Source organism: Cyprinus carpio, chromosome A8, assembly GCF_018340385.1.
Source record: "Cyprinus carpio isolate SPL01 chromosome A8, ASM1834038v1, whole genome shotgun sequence".
Classification (NCBI taxonomy): domain Eukaryota; kingdom Metazoa; phylum Chordata; class Actinopteri; order Cypriniformes; family Cyprinidae; genus Cyprinus; species Cyprinus carpio.
The window spans coordinates 19,385,692-19,405,139 of NC_056579.1; the positions used below are offsets into that span (position 1 = coordinate 19,385,692).

Sequence of the window (19,448 nt, forward strand, 5' to 3'; positions counted from 1 at the left end):
AAGGCTCACTTCTGATTGGCTTCATTTCTTGTGGAGGATGTCGATTTACATATTACATAGAAACAGGAGTTACGTGCCTAATGCAAAACATGGGCTGGGATTTTTCTCTTTAAATCACATATGATACATTCTAGAAAACATTAAAATACGATAGAAGTCATTTTGATTTTATGGCATTTTTCCAAACCTTTATTTTGCATCAGGTCATAGTTAAGGCACCTTCTTAACATCTATATATTACTGAAATCGATACAAAAATGCTGCTATCATTTTCATATTGAAGTGAGTGACAAAAATATAAATATTCATGTTATTATTGAAATCTCCCTTTTAAACTTCGTGATAACAGTCAAAACATTATTTAGGATAACACTGAAATTATACTGACCCTCAGAAGCTCTAGGCCTACCCAGAGGCAAGGAAAATTGTTCATGCAAATATCACAATGTCACCTGAAACCATTATGCACAAGCAAGCCATTTAAAATTGTAATCTTTTTCTAAAGGAAAAAAATAAAAGTAATACATACACATGGCAACCTTTGAGCAGGCCACAAAATCCATGTATTATTTGACTACATTCTTTGTTGTTGGCGTTTGAAATGAAAACTTACCCCGAAAACTACTGAAATCATATACAACCAAAATTAAATAGAATATGTGTAATCTGTAATGACATGATGGTGATTATAAGCGTTCATAATCGATAGATTAACTTACATTAATCACGAAATTATCACACATGATGTTAAATGCTTTTTGATCTGGGAAAAGGGAGGACTGGTTCTTTAGCAGTATGTGGTCTTTGAATGATTAACAATTTTGAGGGAGATTTCTGGCTTGAAGGGGTAAAAGACAAACGGGAGGCTACACAATATCAAATAAGCTCATACTTACAGTAAGCTTTCTTTGGCATACAAATATCCCTGAACACACTTTAAAATAATTTTATTTTAATCAAAGTGTAGCTAAAGCTAAAGACGGGCAACACTTGTGACTTCATCATGATGTGATCTAAAAATAATGGCACTACAGCCAGTATCTGATAGCTTGTGGGCCTTGGAAAAAAAACAGTCAGTGCAAAGATCTGAATTCCCCTTTTTCAGGCAGTTGGGATTGTCCATTCTTTGCATTTGTGAGAAAAAGACACTTGGACACTTGAAAAACAAAAGACCTATTGAAAATAATTATTTGTTATCACAAATTCCTTGTTCCTCACAACTTTGCATAAGCTTAAGAAGGAGGACTAACAATTCCAGGGAGATTAGTAGTTCTCCTTGCTGACCATTTGTAGGATGAACAGTGCTTGATAGTAAACAAAACCTGCTCTACGTATGGTAATAATCTGCAGAAGAAAAAAAAAAAAAGCATGGGAGGTCAAGCTTTGATTGTTGGTGTGCTTTTAGACTAAAAACAGAGAGTTTATAAAACTGATTAGGCCAATCCTCTGTAAAATACTGATATCATAAAATTGCATAATGACAATTACAATTACATCAATATTAATACTGATATGTATAATATAAATGTGTTATTATTTATAAGAATATGCCAAATGCTCTCTTCATAACCCGAACCAAGTGCTAAAAAAAGCCCATGTCACACATGGTACTACAACAGAATATGTACTGTATGGACAAACACTTGCCCTTCATTATCAAATCCCTTAGTAACTCATCTGAAACAACTGTCACTTTGTTGATATCATTTGTCCATCAACATTATTCATTTTCAGTGCATTTGATCAATGGCAGAAATGGCCCAATAGAGGGAACTGTTAAGCAACATTTTCCAAATAGTTCCTATTCACTAAACTTTCTGCTGAACAACATCAGAAGAACAAGAAGACATTCCCAGCACCAGTTAAGCATTGGATGGAAATGTTGGGGATGGATGGATCAATGGCCAGTCTTTGTTTTCTGTGGGACTGATGTCAAAAGCTGCTTATTAGTGCCAGAGAATTGAATAAACACTGTAATGGTCAAACAATACATACATAACACAATGTACATTCTTACAGACATTTAAATGAAATAGCGGGAATAAAAACATGAACACACAAGAGACAAAGACATAAAGGGACTGAACAAGAAAACTTAGGTAACAAGCGAACAGGTTCTCCATCCTGATCGATATGCATAGTCAGAAAGATAAAGAACAACACAGCTAAACAGCTGAACTTTAGGTTCAGATCCCTTGGCACATTCCATATTAAAAGATTCATTATGTTCCAACAGTTTGTTAGATTAAGTGGTATTACAGGCAAACAAAAGCAATCAAAATGATTTTGCATATTTTATCAAACCAACTCTCCCGATGTCTTTTTAGAGGAGTCAGGTTTTGCATACACACCCTTTCTTTTCCTTCATATAAAACAGCCTCACACAGCTTCTCCTTATTAGCATGCTTAGCATTAGCTCTTAGCATGTTGGACGGTTCAGAGATCACAGAACACCTTCAAAGCTTACAAGTATAGGTGGTTCATCATAAAAGGAGCCAAATGTTTCTCTTCCCTGCTGAAAAACCCTGCTTGAACCAGCCTAAGCTGCAGTGTTGTAGTACCTGAAACTGGACGAAACAGGACTCTGTCTGAAGTCTGTCTTGACGAGTCTTAGTCCGAGTCAAGACAGTGACTTGAAGAGGGTTTGAATGAGGCTTGGTTTCATGACAGTGTCACATGAACCTTGTGCTCCAGTCCTGAGACAGAGCAGACATGCGAGAGTTGGCACAGACTACAAAACATATCCACAGCGTTGCAGCACTCAAGACCGGAATCGGTGTCTGTGTCAAGACCAAATGCCCAGAAAAACCATGAAAATAATATGACGGCTGTCGTCCAGTCTTGAGTTCTACAACACTGTTTGACAGGTTTCCTGGCCTTAGCTGGTTTAGCCGGTCTCCCTGACTATCCAAGCTGATGTTTAGCTTGGCTGAAAAGTGTTCAAAACCATCTTAGGCTGGTTTAAACTAGTCTTTTCAGCAAGGTTGTGGAGAAAGAAATCCATGCTTTGGCTTCTAGCATACAAGTTACAAGTTCAAGAAACCTTCAAAGTCTTTAAACTCTACCTGCAGCTCATTATTATACAGTTGTCTCGCTCTTCCATACCCTGCTCTTCATACCAACCGAACCCTGTGATTGGTCAGTTCCGCTAGTGTCCAATTCCACCACGGATCCCTTTAGTGTTCCATTAGGTGCTGAAACTGTCGTCAACAAGGCCGTCGCAGTGACATTTGATGTCACATTTAGAGGGAACGAGCTCTGCTTTGACTCTCTCTCAGCCGCGGCGGCTAGTTTAAGATTGTCTTTGCTAGTGCTGCGATGTTGAGCGTTCTGTTGCATGGTGGACCTACTTGCCACCGAAGGCAACAGGGGAAAAGGTTTTCTACTTCCGCTGCTACCTCCATCACTACCTTCCGAAGGGCTTGTCGCTAGTCCCTCCCCTCTGTGCCGCCCATTGGACAGAAGGCCATTCTGACCCTCTGAATGGCTATTCCGTAGACTTCCATTGTCACTGGAAGCGTGTTTGTGTAGATGGTGGATGTTTGATTGCTCTGTCCCAGAAGGTCCCAAAGCACCCATGCTACCTCCTCCACCTGCCCTGAGAGCTTTGAGGCGGTAATGCCCTCTGCCGTCCCCCCGGTGATGGTACTGGGTGTTGCCACCTCTGGTTCTACTACAAGCCTTCCTCCTTTGAGGCTGCTGGACAGGCAGTAGACCGGGCAACAGATTGTTTGCTGGCTTGTTGTTCTCCGTGCTTGTACTTGTGTTGGTATTAGTTCCCGTTGGCGCTCGGGTGGCGTTGTTCACGTTATCTTGTGTCACTTGAAGGAGGTTGGTGAGTTTGCAAGGCCCAGCGGCGATGCTCGTCGTTCCACTTTGAGTTGATGATGACCTGGCAGAAGAAGAGTAATTGTTGGTGTCCGTCGGTGGATGGCATCCTACAAAAAGTTGTGAGCCCCTTTCCGAGGCACTCTGAATGCCTACTGTTGCAGTGCAGGGGTGGGAATAAGCTGCCATGGGCTGGGAGCGATGGTAACCTGGGCAACAACTTATCCACGCTGCCTGGACATCCAAACGCTTGAAACAGTGATGAAGCATCAAGAAGATCCCTAATCCAGTAGCCGTTCCTCCGTACAGGCAGCTAAAGAGTTTCCGCTCTCTATCCACGTTCCAAACGGCCATAGCGCCACAACACCACAGCCCCACAAACACGAACTGTGTTGCCACCAGCGCCAAACACTGGACCTTCAATGAGTACTGGTCCTCCACTGTCGTCCCAGCATGCACTGGGCCCACCACAGAGTCTGTCGAGAGCAGGCTGGTGCTGCCGCTGATTGCCGGTTGGCTCTCAGGCGAGGTTGAGGGGATGGAGGTGGAGCAAGGAGGATCTTTGGACTCCTGGATGTTTCGGCGCCTCAGGCAGAAAGCAGTGCACAGGAAGTAGATCCAGGTCACAAGAATGATCAATCCAGCTGGAATGAAGAATGCTCCGAAACTGGGTTGCCATACCAACCAGCAACTGGGAAAGGTCAAGAGCAGTGAAAAAGGTCAGAGAGGGCAAAGGCGGCAATTAGTCAAATAACAGAAACACAAAGCAAGCTCTGTATGAAACAAACACTTTTTAAAGAGCCTGTAAAGAAGCGGCCCAGCATGTGTAATAAATCTGCAGCAAGTATCAGGCAGTTAGAGAAAGAACAGAAGCTAATAAAAAACTCTGTATGACCTCAGACAATTTCATTTTATATTAAGTGTCGCCAGTCTATCTGTAAGACTGTAATGTGACAAAAGTGCCATAAAATTCCTAACAAAAATATCATTAAGCCTAATTCTGATTTGCAGTATTGTCTCATAAATGACATAACAACTGAAATGAAATATTTTGTTGGGAGGGGGGTGGATTTGGGTTAATCTTTTCAACATGTTTCTCATAAAATGCATTTATTCTTTGTTTTTTTTTTATGTTTTGAATGAGTATGAATGTATGTAGTTTTATGTAGTTTATGTATTATATAAAAAAATCAATCTATAATTTATATATCATGGTTGTGACAGACAATACAAATATTAAATATTTAAAAAATATTATATATATGTATAGTGTATAGTGTAGTTATATGTGGATATATAATATGAATAGCAATCTAATGGTAGGTAAACTTGTGGAATATTTTTTGACCTATATATCAAGAATTAGCATTTTAATGTTAACATTATGTAGGTTGTTGATTATAGAAACATGTAAAACTATACATGAGCAAACTAGTTTTCCTAAAGTTTTAAAACCCAGTACTCACTAAGGAATGTTGTCTCCGTAGTTACTGATGTTTACAGCTGCAGTGATACCACATATGATGAGTGGGACACCGCCGGCTATCAAATAAAACCTGTTGAGGGAAACAGAGATAGAGGACAGAAGACTGTTAGTGGTCATTTTCAAGAGCTAACCATGTTAACATAATTAATCATATAAAAAAGCTAAGTATTGCATTGATGGAAATAAAGGATAGCCTATCCTTTTAGTGTTGTGTTGTCAAGGTGGATACAAAAAAAAAAAATATATATATATATATATATATATATATAAATAAATATACAAGAAATTGCTCAAAAATTTTAATGGGTGTAATGCTACTCTCTGTAATATTTCCTACAGATGTTCCCTTTTGGCCTTTGCCCTTTGCCTGGTGTAAAAAAAAGTTTGTGTGGTCTATCTGTCTGTCATTTAAGAGCAGACAGTGTAGGAGAGAGGGGAAACATAGCAGGATTTATCCCAGGAGGCAGGCGTGGGATCTGGCCAGACCTCCCCAGGGGATGTGGAGAGCACGGAGGTCTAGGGTAAAAACAGAGAACACAGACTAGAGGGAATGAATATATTTGCATGCATGTCTCTGAGATATGTGAAAGTTAGCCTTAACTAGTCATATCCCTCATTTGATTTACAATTTCTCGTTTTCCATTCACCCATTTGCTCTCTTTTTTCTCTCTGTCTGACTCTCCATAACAGCAGATGGGAATCAGCTTTTATCTGGACAATGGTGGTCTTTGATGAGTTTTTACATCATGGTGGTCCATTCAGTTGCTCTCAAAAGCCCATTTTGCTTCTGTAAACGTCTATCAATAGTTTCTACTCAGGAAGTGCTAATTCAATATGACATCTGCCCATAAAAAATGTCACTTTCATGACCATTTTTTAGATATGACTCTGAATACTGCAAGAGTTCCATACACTTCCTTTGATGATGACATGAAATGTTTAATGTTGTCATCAAATGTAATGTGCACGCTGTTACAATTTATAGACTTTCAAACAGTGTTGTTTCTTAAGAATGAAATCTGAATTTAAAAGAGATATTTGCATGACCTGTCTGTCATAAAACTCATGTATTCACATGCAGGGACAAGGGATTATGTTGTGTGGCGAAACCAGTTTCAAGATCCCATCCCCCACTGAATCATATCCACCTTCCTCAATGCCTCAAAGAACGTTTTAAGCATTTAGCGCTTATGCTAAGCTAGTATCCTAAACTGTTACCTTTGCTAATCGAAGGATAACTGAAACTTCTGACTGCAATGGTTTTTATTAAAAGTAGCTAATCCAGCCTAGAACTATCCCATATGTGTTTGGACAAAAACACTGACATTTCCTAATTTGGACGGCAATAAAAAGGGCTTTAAATGATAAAATTACCTCATGTCCCTATGTAAAACAAATACAGTCCAAATAGGCCTATTGATCGGATTACAAAGAATTTTTGTTCTGTGAGGGTTTTATGGACACTGGGGCCTAAATATAGAGAAAAAAACACAGGTATCTGATAGTTTGAGTGTGCATGTGAACGATACATTTACAAAAACAAGCCGTTATTAACCATCTAACGCTTCCAGCCCTCCTTCACTGACCTGAGCATGGGCCGCTGGGTTGGTTGTACAGCAGTTTCTCCTTCTAGCTGCTGTGGAGTCCTTACTAAGGCTTCTTTATAGATGACTCTGGCGCTCACACCGATCCATAACAAAGTGGACAGAGAAGAGTAGTGAAGAACAATCCCCACCTGACACAAACATACATGAGTAAAACAAGTAACACAAGTAGAGTAACAATACATTAGCACATAAAAAAGATATCTTTTTTTTTTCAGTTATCATTTTTGTAGAAGTAATGTGTAGTGATTTTATTTTTTTCAGTACAGTGCCAAATAAAAGCTGATATGTGATATAGAAATGGGGACTTACTGCTTGGCATATAATTGGGTAGCCGGTCAGAGTGATGCCTCCAGCAAATACCGCAGAGGTCATTGCGATGTGGAAACTAGTGTTCAGGAGTGTGTGCCAACTCTTCCTTGTGATTCTGATAGAGCTGATGGCAAAAAAAAAAAAAAAGACAGAAAGAAAGAAAGAAAGAAAGAAACTGTTGAGAAATTTCACAGTTTGGCCAAAAGTATCTTGACATCCAGTTCTAATTCTAATTTAACAAGTTTGGCTATTCCAGTAATAACAAATCATGCAATGACATTAAAGAATTGTGTTACCTTGTAGCAACAGTTTGCAGGACCGGTTTCTTTTAGTTTTTGAGTTTTTAGGTGTATCGACAAAATTTTGGCCATGTATAGAGTATGTTTTCGGTCTCAGAATTGTTACATATACTGAATGTACAAAGTGAGACAAATAACCTGTGATGCAGTATATAGGTGATGATGATGGTGAAGAGACAGAGGAGCAGCACTGCAGTACAGGTGTAGATCACTGGATGGAGCACTTCCACTGGAATCGAAGGTGAACTCGGGAAATCTGGCATCTCCTGAAACATTGACAGGGAAAATGGAGAGAATATTTTAAAACATTCATACATATGACTTCGTAGCCGAGCTATAACTCTAGAACACCTAAAAAAAAGAATAGGTGTAAGAAATGCCGCTTTTTTTTCGGTCTGATGCCATCTTCAAGACAAATACTGCTGATATCGATAGTAACAAATGGAATGAAACATTTAACTAAACGGAACATTTTTGTGAGGAGAAATGGATAAATATAGCTATTTAAATACAGCCATTTCTTCTCATAAAAAAAGTTCAGAGAAATTGCTCTGATGTCAGTACAGGGTTCTTCAGTGCCAAGAAGTTTCAACCAATGGCCATCTATTACCAAATTACCTCAATAACAAAAACAGTGTAGAACCTAGATGAACATTAAAATCCAGTGGTGTTTGGTGTTAGCATATAGCTAAGCTACTGATATGTGAAAATATATGGTACACACAAAGAATGGATAACAATTCATTTTTAAATTGATGTAACATTTTTTGACAATTATGAATGAAATATAACATTAAAATTTGAAATATGCAATTGACATTTCTCTTGCATTGTTTTTTCACAGAGCTCAGCGCAATGCATTTTTGGGATCATCCATGAAGTATGTGTAGATATCAAGGAAAGACAGCAAAATTACAATGCCATATAGTAGAACAAAGGACATATCAGTATTTTATAAAGGCGTCACCTGAAGTACAGCGTAATTGCTCAGCACAGAGCAGCGCAGTGTAGAGGTGGACGCATCACTATAGGCCAGCTGACAGCCATCTAGACTCCAGCTCCCATGATGCTCCAGGGCCTGCAAGCTCCAGTGGGCAGCAACAGGGTCATTTCCAGGTGATGTGTGTCGTAGTGACACAATAATGGGATCAGACTGATTCCACATGCTACATCCATCTGACAGATAAGAACAGAGAGAAGCGGGAAAGTTTCCATCTGTGCTGTGGTAAAAGTTATTTCTGAAAATGAATGGATTTACTATCCTGAATTGAATATTTTACGAGTCTTTTCCCAAAGTGCCTGTACTGCATCAGTATACAACCAGCTACTTAGAGCACTGTTAAAATTTTATGAATGTTTTCAATCCCTTGACTGTTAGAGCTGAAGGCAACCCACCTAGGCCAACGTAGATAACTGGAGTGTTGACACCACGTCTGCGGGCAAGGTCCAAATGTCCTGTAAAATTGCTGGTAAATGGAAAGAATCTTCCATTGCGGAATGCCACAAACTGCAGCTTACAGTCAGGAGCATTCGGTGGAAAAAGAGATGCAGGGAGAGACACTGAAGCAAGAGCCACTGCGTTCTAGAGAGAGAAAAACACAAGACAAAGCAAGGGCCAACCAAAAATGTTAACTAAAGCAAAAACCGGTAGGTTTCAGTGATTATACCATGGCTAAAAGGCTTGTTTTTACATGTATAAAATAACAAAAGTAGCAATATGATAAGATACCAATGATTATGACAATAAACAATTTTTTTCTGCAACACAAAATCAAGTGCTGATAAGATACCAATGATTATCTAAACTGCATGCTAATTGCAATTAGATAAAAATTGCAATCAGTTGATATATATATATATATATATATATATATATATATATATATATATTTATATATAGGGCCAAAATCATTTTATATATATATATATATATATATATAATAAACAATTTTTTTCTGCAACACAAAATCAAGTGCATATGTGTGTGTGTATACATATTTACTGGAGGCAAAATGACATGTATGATTTGTAACAATTGATGACAAACCTTGAGATGAAAAGCGTTCAGTGAGGTGTTGTGTGTTCCTGTGGTGCAGCGAAAACGCAGTTGCTGCTCAAAGGAAGATTCAATCCCATCATGCCCCTGGCTCCCTCCTGCCCCCTCTCGTCTCTGATAAACCGTGCAGCTCATGCCAGTAAAATAAGCAGGACGAATCATGTGAGCCTCCATCACAATGTTACGTGAACTCTAAGAAAGAGAGGAAATTTGCTGATTGGTATTCAAGTTTCATTTCTTATTATTGATGTTGAAAACAGTTGTGCTGCTTCATATTCTTGTGGAAACCATGATACATCTTTTATCAGAATTCTTTGGTTAAGAATTCTTTGGAATTGAAATGTAAAAATTACTGACACTTTTTAATGCAATTTAATGCAAAAAAGTGATAATATATAAAAGTATGATACAAGATATGTGTTCTTTGGTGAATAGAAAGTTTATTTGGAGTAGTAATGTGGGTATTTATTGAGCTGAGGCCAGGCGAGATTCTCCAGTGTGTAGACGATTGAACTGCAGGCTCTCTCCTCTCTCTGAGCTCGAACCAGAATCTGATCATCTGCCTGCATCAGGTTACTGCCCATTTCAACCAGGACCTCGGACAGCTGAAGGAGTGCATGCTTATGTAAGGACACAAATGCACTGCAATATATGCACTGCTGAATAATATGTTCTACAAACCTCACGCAGTTCTGTCACGTAGTCCATGAATTTGTGCATCATCTGAGCCACATAAAGAACATCCACCGTGTCTGTGAAACCGGTGGCTTCCAGAGTGTGTGATCGCACCTGGTGTGCCAGAGTCACAGCATTGGAGGCGTTGATGGGCATCTGAGTGAGAAGGACAGAATTAACAATGAATATAAAATTAACAAAAACATATTAGAATGATTTATGAAGGATCATGTGACAATGAAGACTGAAGTAATGATGCTGAAAATTCAGATTTGCATCACAGAACTAAATTACATTTTCAAATATATTTAAATAGAATACAGTTATTTTAAATTGTAAAAAAATATTTCACAGTATTACTGTTCTCACTGTATTTTTGACCGAATAAATGCAGCCTTAATGAGCATAAAAGACTTCTTTCAAAACCATAAAAAAATCGTATTTTTATTGTGGAATATTCAGCAGAAATTAAACTGATAATATATTTTCTCCCTTTTCTTGTTTCACTCAGGAACAAGTGGAAGAAGAAAAAAAGGAAAAGAAAAGTGCTTAACAGTATTGTATGTACACTGTTATTGAATACACAATATTGAAAAACTGTACTTGCAAATATTATAATTTTAATTAAATAAAAGGCCACTTAAGTGTACAACCGTATGTTTCTTAACATACTTTTTAAAAGTGCATTTTGTAATAATGTCAAATTGAAAAAAATACATGCATTTTAAATCATTATGTTTTAATGATTTAAAATGTGCATTAAACTACACTTATTTTGATGTGTTGCCTAAGATACTAAAGGACATGTAAAGTACTTTATTAATATTTTAAGTGTAGTGTGTTGTTTGATTTAAAACCAATGTATTATAAATGCACTAAATTGCAATTTCATCATTTTAAATGTGTAATTACAAATACATTTAAATACATAACTTACATGTTTCAATGGAAATGACATTAAAGTATTTTTGTTTACAATAATGCTTGTCAGTACATTTGGCAGTACACTTTAACTATATTTCAAAAACAATATAAGTAATAATTATTTACAACTTGTAACTTATATCTTCATTCAATTTCATTCAATATAAAATTAAACTATAAACTTTTTTTTTAATTGCAATGCACATTCAGCATTAACATTACACTTAGTTCATCCTTAAGTACATTCTTGTAAAGTATATCATTTCTGTAATATGCACTCATTTGAAAAGAATGCTAGAGTGTACTTCTTTTTTTCACAAGGGGGAGATTTAAAGGCCTTACATATTAGTAGGAAAAAAAAAATGTTTTAAAAACCAAGACCCTAGACTGTCACTAACCAGTATGAAGGTATGCAGGACCCGTGTGATGTCATTAGTATAGAGGCACTGAGAGTAGTCCCCCTCCTCCCAGTGTCCAGAGCGGTCACAGTTACGTGAAGCCTTCTTCTGCTCCACACCGCCCCCTATAGTTAAGGAGGGGTAGCGCAGCTGCAGACAGTGCTGGTAGGAGGTGATGCCAGCCAGAGTTCTAGGCCACCTGAAGCCAAAGAGGGGAACAGATGACATATTGCCAGACTTTTCTAGATAAGCGTTATTAAGCCACAGGTAAATCTGTAGGACAAATCACTTACCTGAACTCCCCTCGGTTGTTAGTCACTCTCTGCTCCGGACAGAAGGAGGCGCTGTTCTCCAGTACCACTATCTCCACACTCCGCGAGGCATTCCCACGGCCCGTTGACACCACACACTCCCACTCACCACTCGCCTCAACGTGGACATTTGACAGGATCAGCTCACTAAAAAAATTAACATAATGGTATACGAGGAATAATATACTATCAAAGAGCGTTTTTTCTGACTTATTAACTATAATGTTAACCTGTTCTTTCACAGCACGATCGCAAATCATACGATCCTTCTCTGCGCGTCTCTCAGAAACCAAACAGCTGTAGCCTAATAATCAACTAAGATACATACATACACATTCTACTGCTTGATATGTCTATTTAAATGTTTATAACTTTGTATGATGGGCTACATATTTCTCTGTCTCACTCTCTCTCGGAGACGGCATTTATGCAGGTATATTCTTTATAATTTGTTCAGATTTGCATTTGTGCATAGTAAAAGGTTTTTCTTTTTTATTTGTTTCAACATCCATGTTCTCTAGTCAGCTACTTATATTCCTTTGCGCATAGCAAAAACATTAAGCAGCACAACTGTTTTCAACATTGATAATAATAAGAAATGTTTCTTCAGCTGCAAATCAGCATATTAGAATGGTTTCTGAAGGATCATGTGACACTGAAGACTGGAGTAACGATGCTGAAAATTCAGCATTGCATCACAGGAATACACAACATTTTAAAATATATTAAAATAGTAAAAAATCACAATAACAATCAAATGTATTCAAGACCAGCAGTGGACAGTATATATAAATATATAGCTAAGTGATGGTTAGTCTCTGTATGTGTTACCTGGTGATGAAGGTGCAGTCATGCTGTACACTCTCTTCCAGATGAACTCCACTGCTAGGGTCAGCGGTGACAGGCTGACCGTTGTGTCGCCAGTGAAGAGCAGTGACTTTGTCCACCAGTGAAGCAGTGCAATGGAAAGGCAGCCTGTCCCCCTTAAACACGACCTGCCGCAGCGAGGGCAACAGAGACAGCGTGTGCAGCTCCAGCGGACCCTCTGAGGAGCAAAATCATTTAAAAGATAAACATTAGATTCACAGAAATAAAAAAAGAAAATCTGACTACTAAAAAAAAGATTTATTGTATATTTCTTACTTTAAACCGAATCTTAGTCTGATACATTATTACTGTTTTTACTGTATTTTAGATCAAATGAATATGGCCCATATTTGTTGTGGGCATAATGTGTAAGAAGATTAGACTTTAAGTTTTCTATGGATCAGAAATAATTTATGTTATTTATTTATCTGTATTCATCTTTAATCCTAATAGACTGCACTGTTAGACATATCCTCTGTTAATAACTAAAGCAAATTCATTGTATTACTTGTTGTAAGTGTAAGAAAGCTCTTTGTGTGTTTTGTTGCTGTGTAATCATTCAAAATCAGCTTTGCTTGTGAAACAGCTTTGGTGAATCAGTCCCTTGTTGAGGCCTGAGGACATGTATTCACAAATGCAAACCTACAGAGGGGTCTTTCCTGGTCAGTCACAGCTATGTGCTTCTGGCCAACATAAATATGTTTAAGGGCAGCGGAGGAAGAGATGGTGAAATGAGCTGATATAAAAACAGTAACAGAAGCCCCGGTTTGAGGCCCAAGACTCGGAAAAATGCAGTATATGTCGAACAGAAAGATGAGATGAGGTTTAACAGAAAGTCCCTGAGAAATATAATCAGACCCCTGCGGCAAAAGTCAGAGAAATAGGGATTTTTAAGCAAATATACTTGATCTTAGCTGGCTAAGATACAAAGATTGAGCAACACTGCGATTCAGCCAAAACAGCAAAACTGATCAAAGACTAAGAAGATGCTGTCACTGATAAATTATGCAGATTTTAAGATATTTCTGTTCCTGGAAGTTGCCACAAGGGCTATCATAATAAGGGTTTGAGTTTATTAAAACCCTTTTAATAATAAATAATAATAATCTGAGTTAAATAATAACAATAATAATAATTAATAATAATAAAATAATAATAAATATTACAACAATAATGTGTTAATAATAATAATAATAATAATAATAATGTTTATCCTCCATAGTAAAATTTTAAAGTCATATTCAAATTGTTACATGTACATAACATATATTAAGATTTTTTGTTCAAAACAAAGCTATACCTGAGTTTAAAAAATAATTTTCAATACTAGAAATTTGTAGTTTATTTATTTATTATTATTTCAATACTAGAAATAATAATAATAATAATTATTATTATTAAAAGTAAAAATAATAAATATTGAAGGAATAATTTGAAAAATAAAATAATGTAAATATATTTAATAATAATATAATGTAAACATATTTCATAATAATAATAATAATAATAATAATGTATTTTAAATATTTTCTGTCCAAAACAATGGTTTAGCTTTTTAATTATTATTTTTATTTTATTAATGTTTTTGTTGTTGTTTAGTTTTGATATAAAACTACCCTGACAAATATTCAATGGAATAAAAAAAAAATGTGACAACTATCCCCAGTCCCTTGTATGTACATTAAAATACAGTATATATGGAGCATATGTTTAACTGAACATGATTTTGTATAAGATTGATATTAATTTTGCTCACCACAGCTGAGTTCACTCTCTTTCAGGAGACGCAGGGGTTTGTTCAGATGTCTTCTGGGATACGCACAGAGTGTTTCGTCCCCAAGCCGAGCAGAACTGCTGCGGAAAAAGCCTGGCACCCAGCGCAGACCGCAGTCACATGACAGGAACTCAGAATGAAAGTTTCTATTGAGTTCACATTTGGGGGTAAGAATTAGATAAACCTTGTTCTTCAGAAGAAGACGGTCCATTTATTTGTGTATTAAAAGAAATTTAGTATCTCCTAAATCCTAAACAGAAACTAACTAAAAATGGACAGTTTTGGTTTCATGACATACTGTTAATAACCCTACAGCATTTCGTGTATTTTATTTATTTAATACAAAGACATTTACACACTTTAAGTGTGACTTCAGAAATATGTTTTTAGGTCTGTGTCATGCTAAAGTGTTAATCATGACACTAATGGTTATGGGAACAGAGTGAGATCAGATATATTCATTCCAGCTGCATTATGGGATTATACTGTCATACCTGATAAAGAACTAGTCTTCATTTAATAGCAGTTAAACCACTTCTAGGGAATATAGTTGTGAAATATAGACAGATATGCACAATCTTAGCTTTGTGCTAAATGATCAAACAATCACTGATGATTGGCATGCCAGAAATCACTGGAATATCTCTTTCTATACAAAACAAAAAATGAGCATGTGCACCATGAGAGCAATGACTTTAACTCACACCAGCTTTAGAGAGTGTAACTCCAAAAACAAATGCGGGTCCAGAGAGGAAAAAATGTTTCCAGAGATGTTTCTATTATATAAGAACACAAAACATTTTACAATAATTAAAATATGACAAGACCATTATAAAATGCATCATTTGCAATAGATACTGTGTATATCAACTTAATACACAGTATTACATTCATCTTAAAAGATGAAACTATCAAATATATTTTAACCTCTGCAGCACAGCAACAGTTTCAAGAGCAGTAGTGTTCTTCTGTGTTTTTGCATTCCAATAAATATTTGTTTCAGAAATAATGACTTACAATTTCGTGAGGTTGGTAAGTCCCTGGAACACTTCTGAAGTCAGGCAGCCAATTCGGTTACTGGATAGGTCGCTGTAAAGATTACAGTAAATCAGATACTCTGTTATTTTGTGTTCCAGTTCTAGCAGGCATAGATCTGTGCTTCAGAAAACTTCAAAAACTACTTCATCGTACGACAATCATTATACAGTGATCAATGATTCAAACTTTGAAACTAGCCAAGCTACTCTTATTAGTTCAATTACAGTCAAGGTATTATATACCAGCTATACACCACAGTCTATAAATATAAAACATGCTCACCAAGGCTATATTTATTTGATAAAAAAAAAACAGTCTCTCCACTCTCCATGAAAAATATAGTTAAAACAGTAATATTGCAAAAATATTATCACTATTTAAAATAACTGTTTTTTATTGCAATATATTTTAAAATGTTGTTTATTTCTGTGATCAAAGCTGAATTTTCAGCATCATTACTCCAGTCTTCAGTGTCACACGATCCTTCAGAAATCATTCTAATATGCTAATTTGATGCTCAAGAAACATTTCTTATAATTAGCAATGATGAAAACAGTTTTTGCTTACGAAATGTAGCCTTTGTGACCATAAGAAACTTCTTTCAAACACATTAAAAACTTCTTTATTCCACATTTTGACTGGTAGTATGATTGATTGATTTTTCAAAATGACTTTTACTCAATTGGTTTCAATGTGTTGAAGAGTAGGAAAATAATTATAACAGGTATTATAACATGCTCCACTATCAATGTCTTTAATTGAATTAATTATTTTGAACCAAACACACTTCTTCCTGCTTAAAAAGTACATTTGTACTGTTACGTGCAGATTAAGTGTCCACATATGTATGCTCTATTAGTAATTGTCATGCTACACGTTGGAAAATTTAGATTTGATTTACATCTGCACCAAATCACACTCCATGAATTGACACTCAGTTTGAAGGAAAAAGAAAGAAAGTGCTTCCTCCGCCATGTTGCCATGTTGCTGTCTAATAAAACAGTTGCCATGCCAAAATGCTACTGTAAACAAAATCTCACAAAGCTTGCCCTGCCTCCAGGGTCTTCTGATTGGTCCACGGTTCTAGAAATGACATTGAAGAGCGGCGCTGCGTGTAAAAGTTTGAATACTTTTATCTTGACACTGTGTCCTAATACCTAATAATGCGCCACTCATTTGCGAGATGCTTAGACTGTGTCCTACATAAAAGTATCAAAATTGTATGTGTGTCAAAATGTGTTCTGTGTGAATGGCCCCCAACGGTTAAGCAGTTCTGTAAGTGAAAGTTAATGCAATTACTGTCATACAGTATATTATTGGTAAAAGTGTGTAAACTGGTGTCCTGTTATAATAACAAATTATGATTTTAAGGTGTACTTACAGTTTCCGAAGAGCTGTGAGACCCAGAAAGGCTCCAGGCATGATGGTGCTGATCAAGTTATTCCTGAGATCCCTGAGAAACAGACAAATACAGAGACCTTTGAGCAGATCAACTTACATGTATTCTAATCTAATATTTGTGTAGATTTCCCATGGATTACACTTTTATGTGTAGCAATAGCCTTTTACTTCCTTTGAGCATTCCTTTTTTTTTTTTTACTGCACTTAATATACTAAAATAAAAGAGATAAGGTGAATAAATATGTATATGTGCTTTGAAAGAAAAGGAAGTTACGTGTTTGTATATGTCAACCTTTACTGGAGACCAAAAACCAGTACATATAAGCATAAAATAACATGAAATTAAATATTAAACACATTTGATGTGCCATTGACCACAAGACCCTTTTTCTGCCTTCAACATAGTTTTCTTTGTCCTGTCTCTGTTTCATTTTTAAAGCCATACCTAAAACCACACCTGGTCCTCAGGCTTAAAAAGGAGTCAGATCCCCCAAGCAGAGAAAATAGACAGACATCAGAGGAGAAAGTGGAGATGCTCTCTTTAAACAGTGGAGGCTTTTAAAGTGACTCTTCCCACAGTGAAGTTACATCTTCACGAGCCAAACCGTAAATATTTGTTTCCAGTACAAGCTTTGAAGGTAGTGTTTCATGCCGCCTCTGTCCTGGCCCGGATCTCTATGTTTGCTTTTGTCCATCTGTTAAAGCACTTATCAGCAAATTCGGCCATCAAAATATGGATTCACACACTTAATACTGATAAATTAACCATGTTTTTAAAACCAGGGAATTATAAGGATGATAAAGGTCACCTCAAGTTTAATAATGGTCATGTAAAACAACACCCTTTTTACCTTGTCAAAAACAGCTCTGATCACAGTCACCCATTATTTCGGTTGTTGTGTATTTAGTTTTTCTTTTGATAATGCTGTTTTTTTGCATCTCTTCCTAATCCATTGCATCCTCAGTGCCTCTGATGTCGGGAGAAAATAAAGACTCTTATGTTTGCTTTTACATCCAACTACAAAACACCTGAATTGCTTACGAGACGTTGTCGCTACAGCTGCTCAAGTGCGGAGAACATGACAGAGAGCGTACATCTAACTGAGGGTGGAAATATGCTAATACGGAACAGTACGTCAACGGTCGTGGGTGGAGCCTGAGCAGTATGACGTCATATTGCTCAAAAATCAAAACGGCTTGATAATTGAGACTTTCTTTCGATTTCTTTGGGATAAAGAAAAAAGAGTGAATGAATTTTTATCATTGCAGGGTGGTTGTGTTCACACACTGCTAAAATATTGCTCAAAAATCAAAACGGCTTAACACATTTATATAAGAGTCAATGTCCCGTTTAATGTCCCCTTTAAATCAAACCATATAAAACACTTATTCCCTGCAGTTCAACATCACAGTTCATTAATTCTGAGAAATTAGATTACATTACATTAAGTATAGACAGTATATTAGATTACAAAACATTAATTTGTATTATTTTATATTATGTATTATGTTATAATAGTAAGATTATAAATAATATTTGTGTGTATATATAATGAACATACACACACATATATATATACATAATAATTATATTTTATATAAAATAAATATCTATGCATTTTCTAAGCATTATAGAGTGTGTTGTGTTGTTTGTTTTATATGATAATTTAATTTGAATTTAAATTATTTTTTTATTTATATTTTATTTTAATTTTATATTGTCATTAATATTAATATTATTACAAATAATACCTCTATATCTAATAATATTTATTATTTTTACTATTGTATTGTATCACAGACAGTATATTACAATTAACATTTAAATAAAATATGTATCTGTATATATGTATTACAGTATGTGTGTGTGTGTGTGTGTGTGTGTGTGTGTGTGTGTGTGTGTGTATACACACTGTAACATTTTGCTAATATTGAATGAAAATGTCCTACACGTAGATCAAACAAGCAATCCACCAATCAATGATCCTCTCTTTCCTAATGTCCTTCATCCATAAAGCTCTATCGGTGCTGAAACTACAGCAAACAACGACGCAGCATGATATCATGATATCATATAAACATGAACATTGCACAGCTTGATAACAGATATGCTGTATATATTTGCAGGGAACCAAGACATTAACACCGGCATGACAGAATACAGTAAAGCGCTGGCCTGTCACATCTGTATGGCCCACTGAGGGCTGCATGATTGACACATTAATAGCTATCAGAGCCAATATACGGAGAGAAGCGGAGGGGTAGAAGGTGAGAAAGTGACCACAGGAGAAAGTTATGCACTATTAAATACACGTGTTTGAATTCCATTGACTACAAAAGAGTGCGACAGCAGGGTAAATAGGACATATTGTAGAGTATTTCAATCTATGAATGTTAATTGTTGAATGAACCTGCTCACAAATGCGTGTGTGTGCCAGTAGCAGTGCTCTTGGACGGGGAACAATAGCTGTTTCC

The 19,448-nt window shown here is 36.3% G+C and overlaps 1 protein-coding gene across 1 annotated transcript in view; it reads right to left on the reverse strand.

Annotated features, from left to right (window-relative positions):
* Window positions 1–188: 188 nt before the first annotated feature.
* Window positions 189–19,448, reverse strand: part of LOC109095655 (adhesion G protein-coupled receptor A2-like) — a 61,243-nt gene continuing 41,983 nt past the window's right edge. The window contains 17 exon segments of the mRNA XM_042762650.1: window positions 189–4,519; window positions 5,295–5,384; window positions 6,901–7,049; window positions 7,231–7,354; window positions 7,668–7,795; window positions 8,497–8,705; window positions 8,925–9,111; window positions 9,577–9,777; window positions 9,996–10,190; window positions 10,267–10,416; window positions 11,583–11,781; window positions 11,876–12,040; window positions 12,725–12,938; window positions 14,517–14,680; window positions 15,239–15,310; window positions 15,552–15,623; window positions 16,954–17,025. Of these exon segments, the coding sequence (XP_042618584.1) occupies window positions 3,079–4,519; window positions 5,295–5,384; window positions 6,901–7,049; window positions 7,231–7,354; window positions 7,668–7,795; window positions 8,497–8,705; window positions 8,925–9,111; window positions 9,577–9,777; window positions 9,996–10,190; window positions 10,267–10,416; window positions 11,583–11,781; window positions 11,876–12,040; window positions 12,725–12,938; window positions 14,517–14,680; window positions 15,239–15,310; window positions 15,552–15,623; window positions 16,954–17,025 (3,832 nt within the window). The 3' untranslated portion in view covers window positions 189–3,078.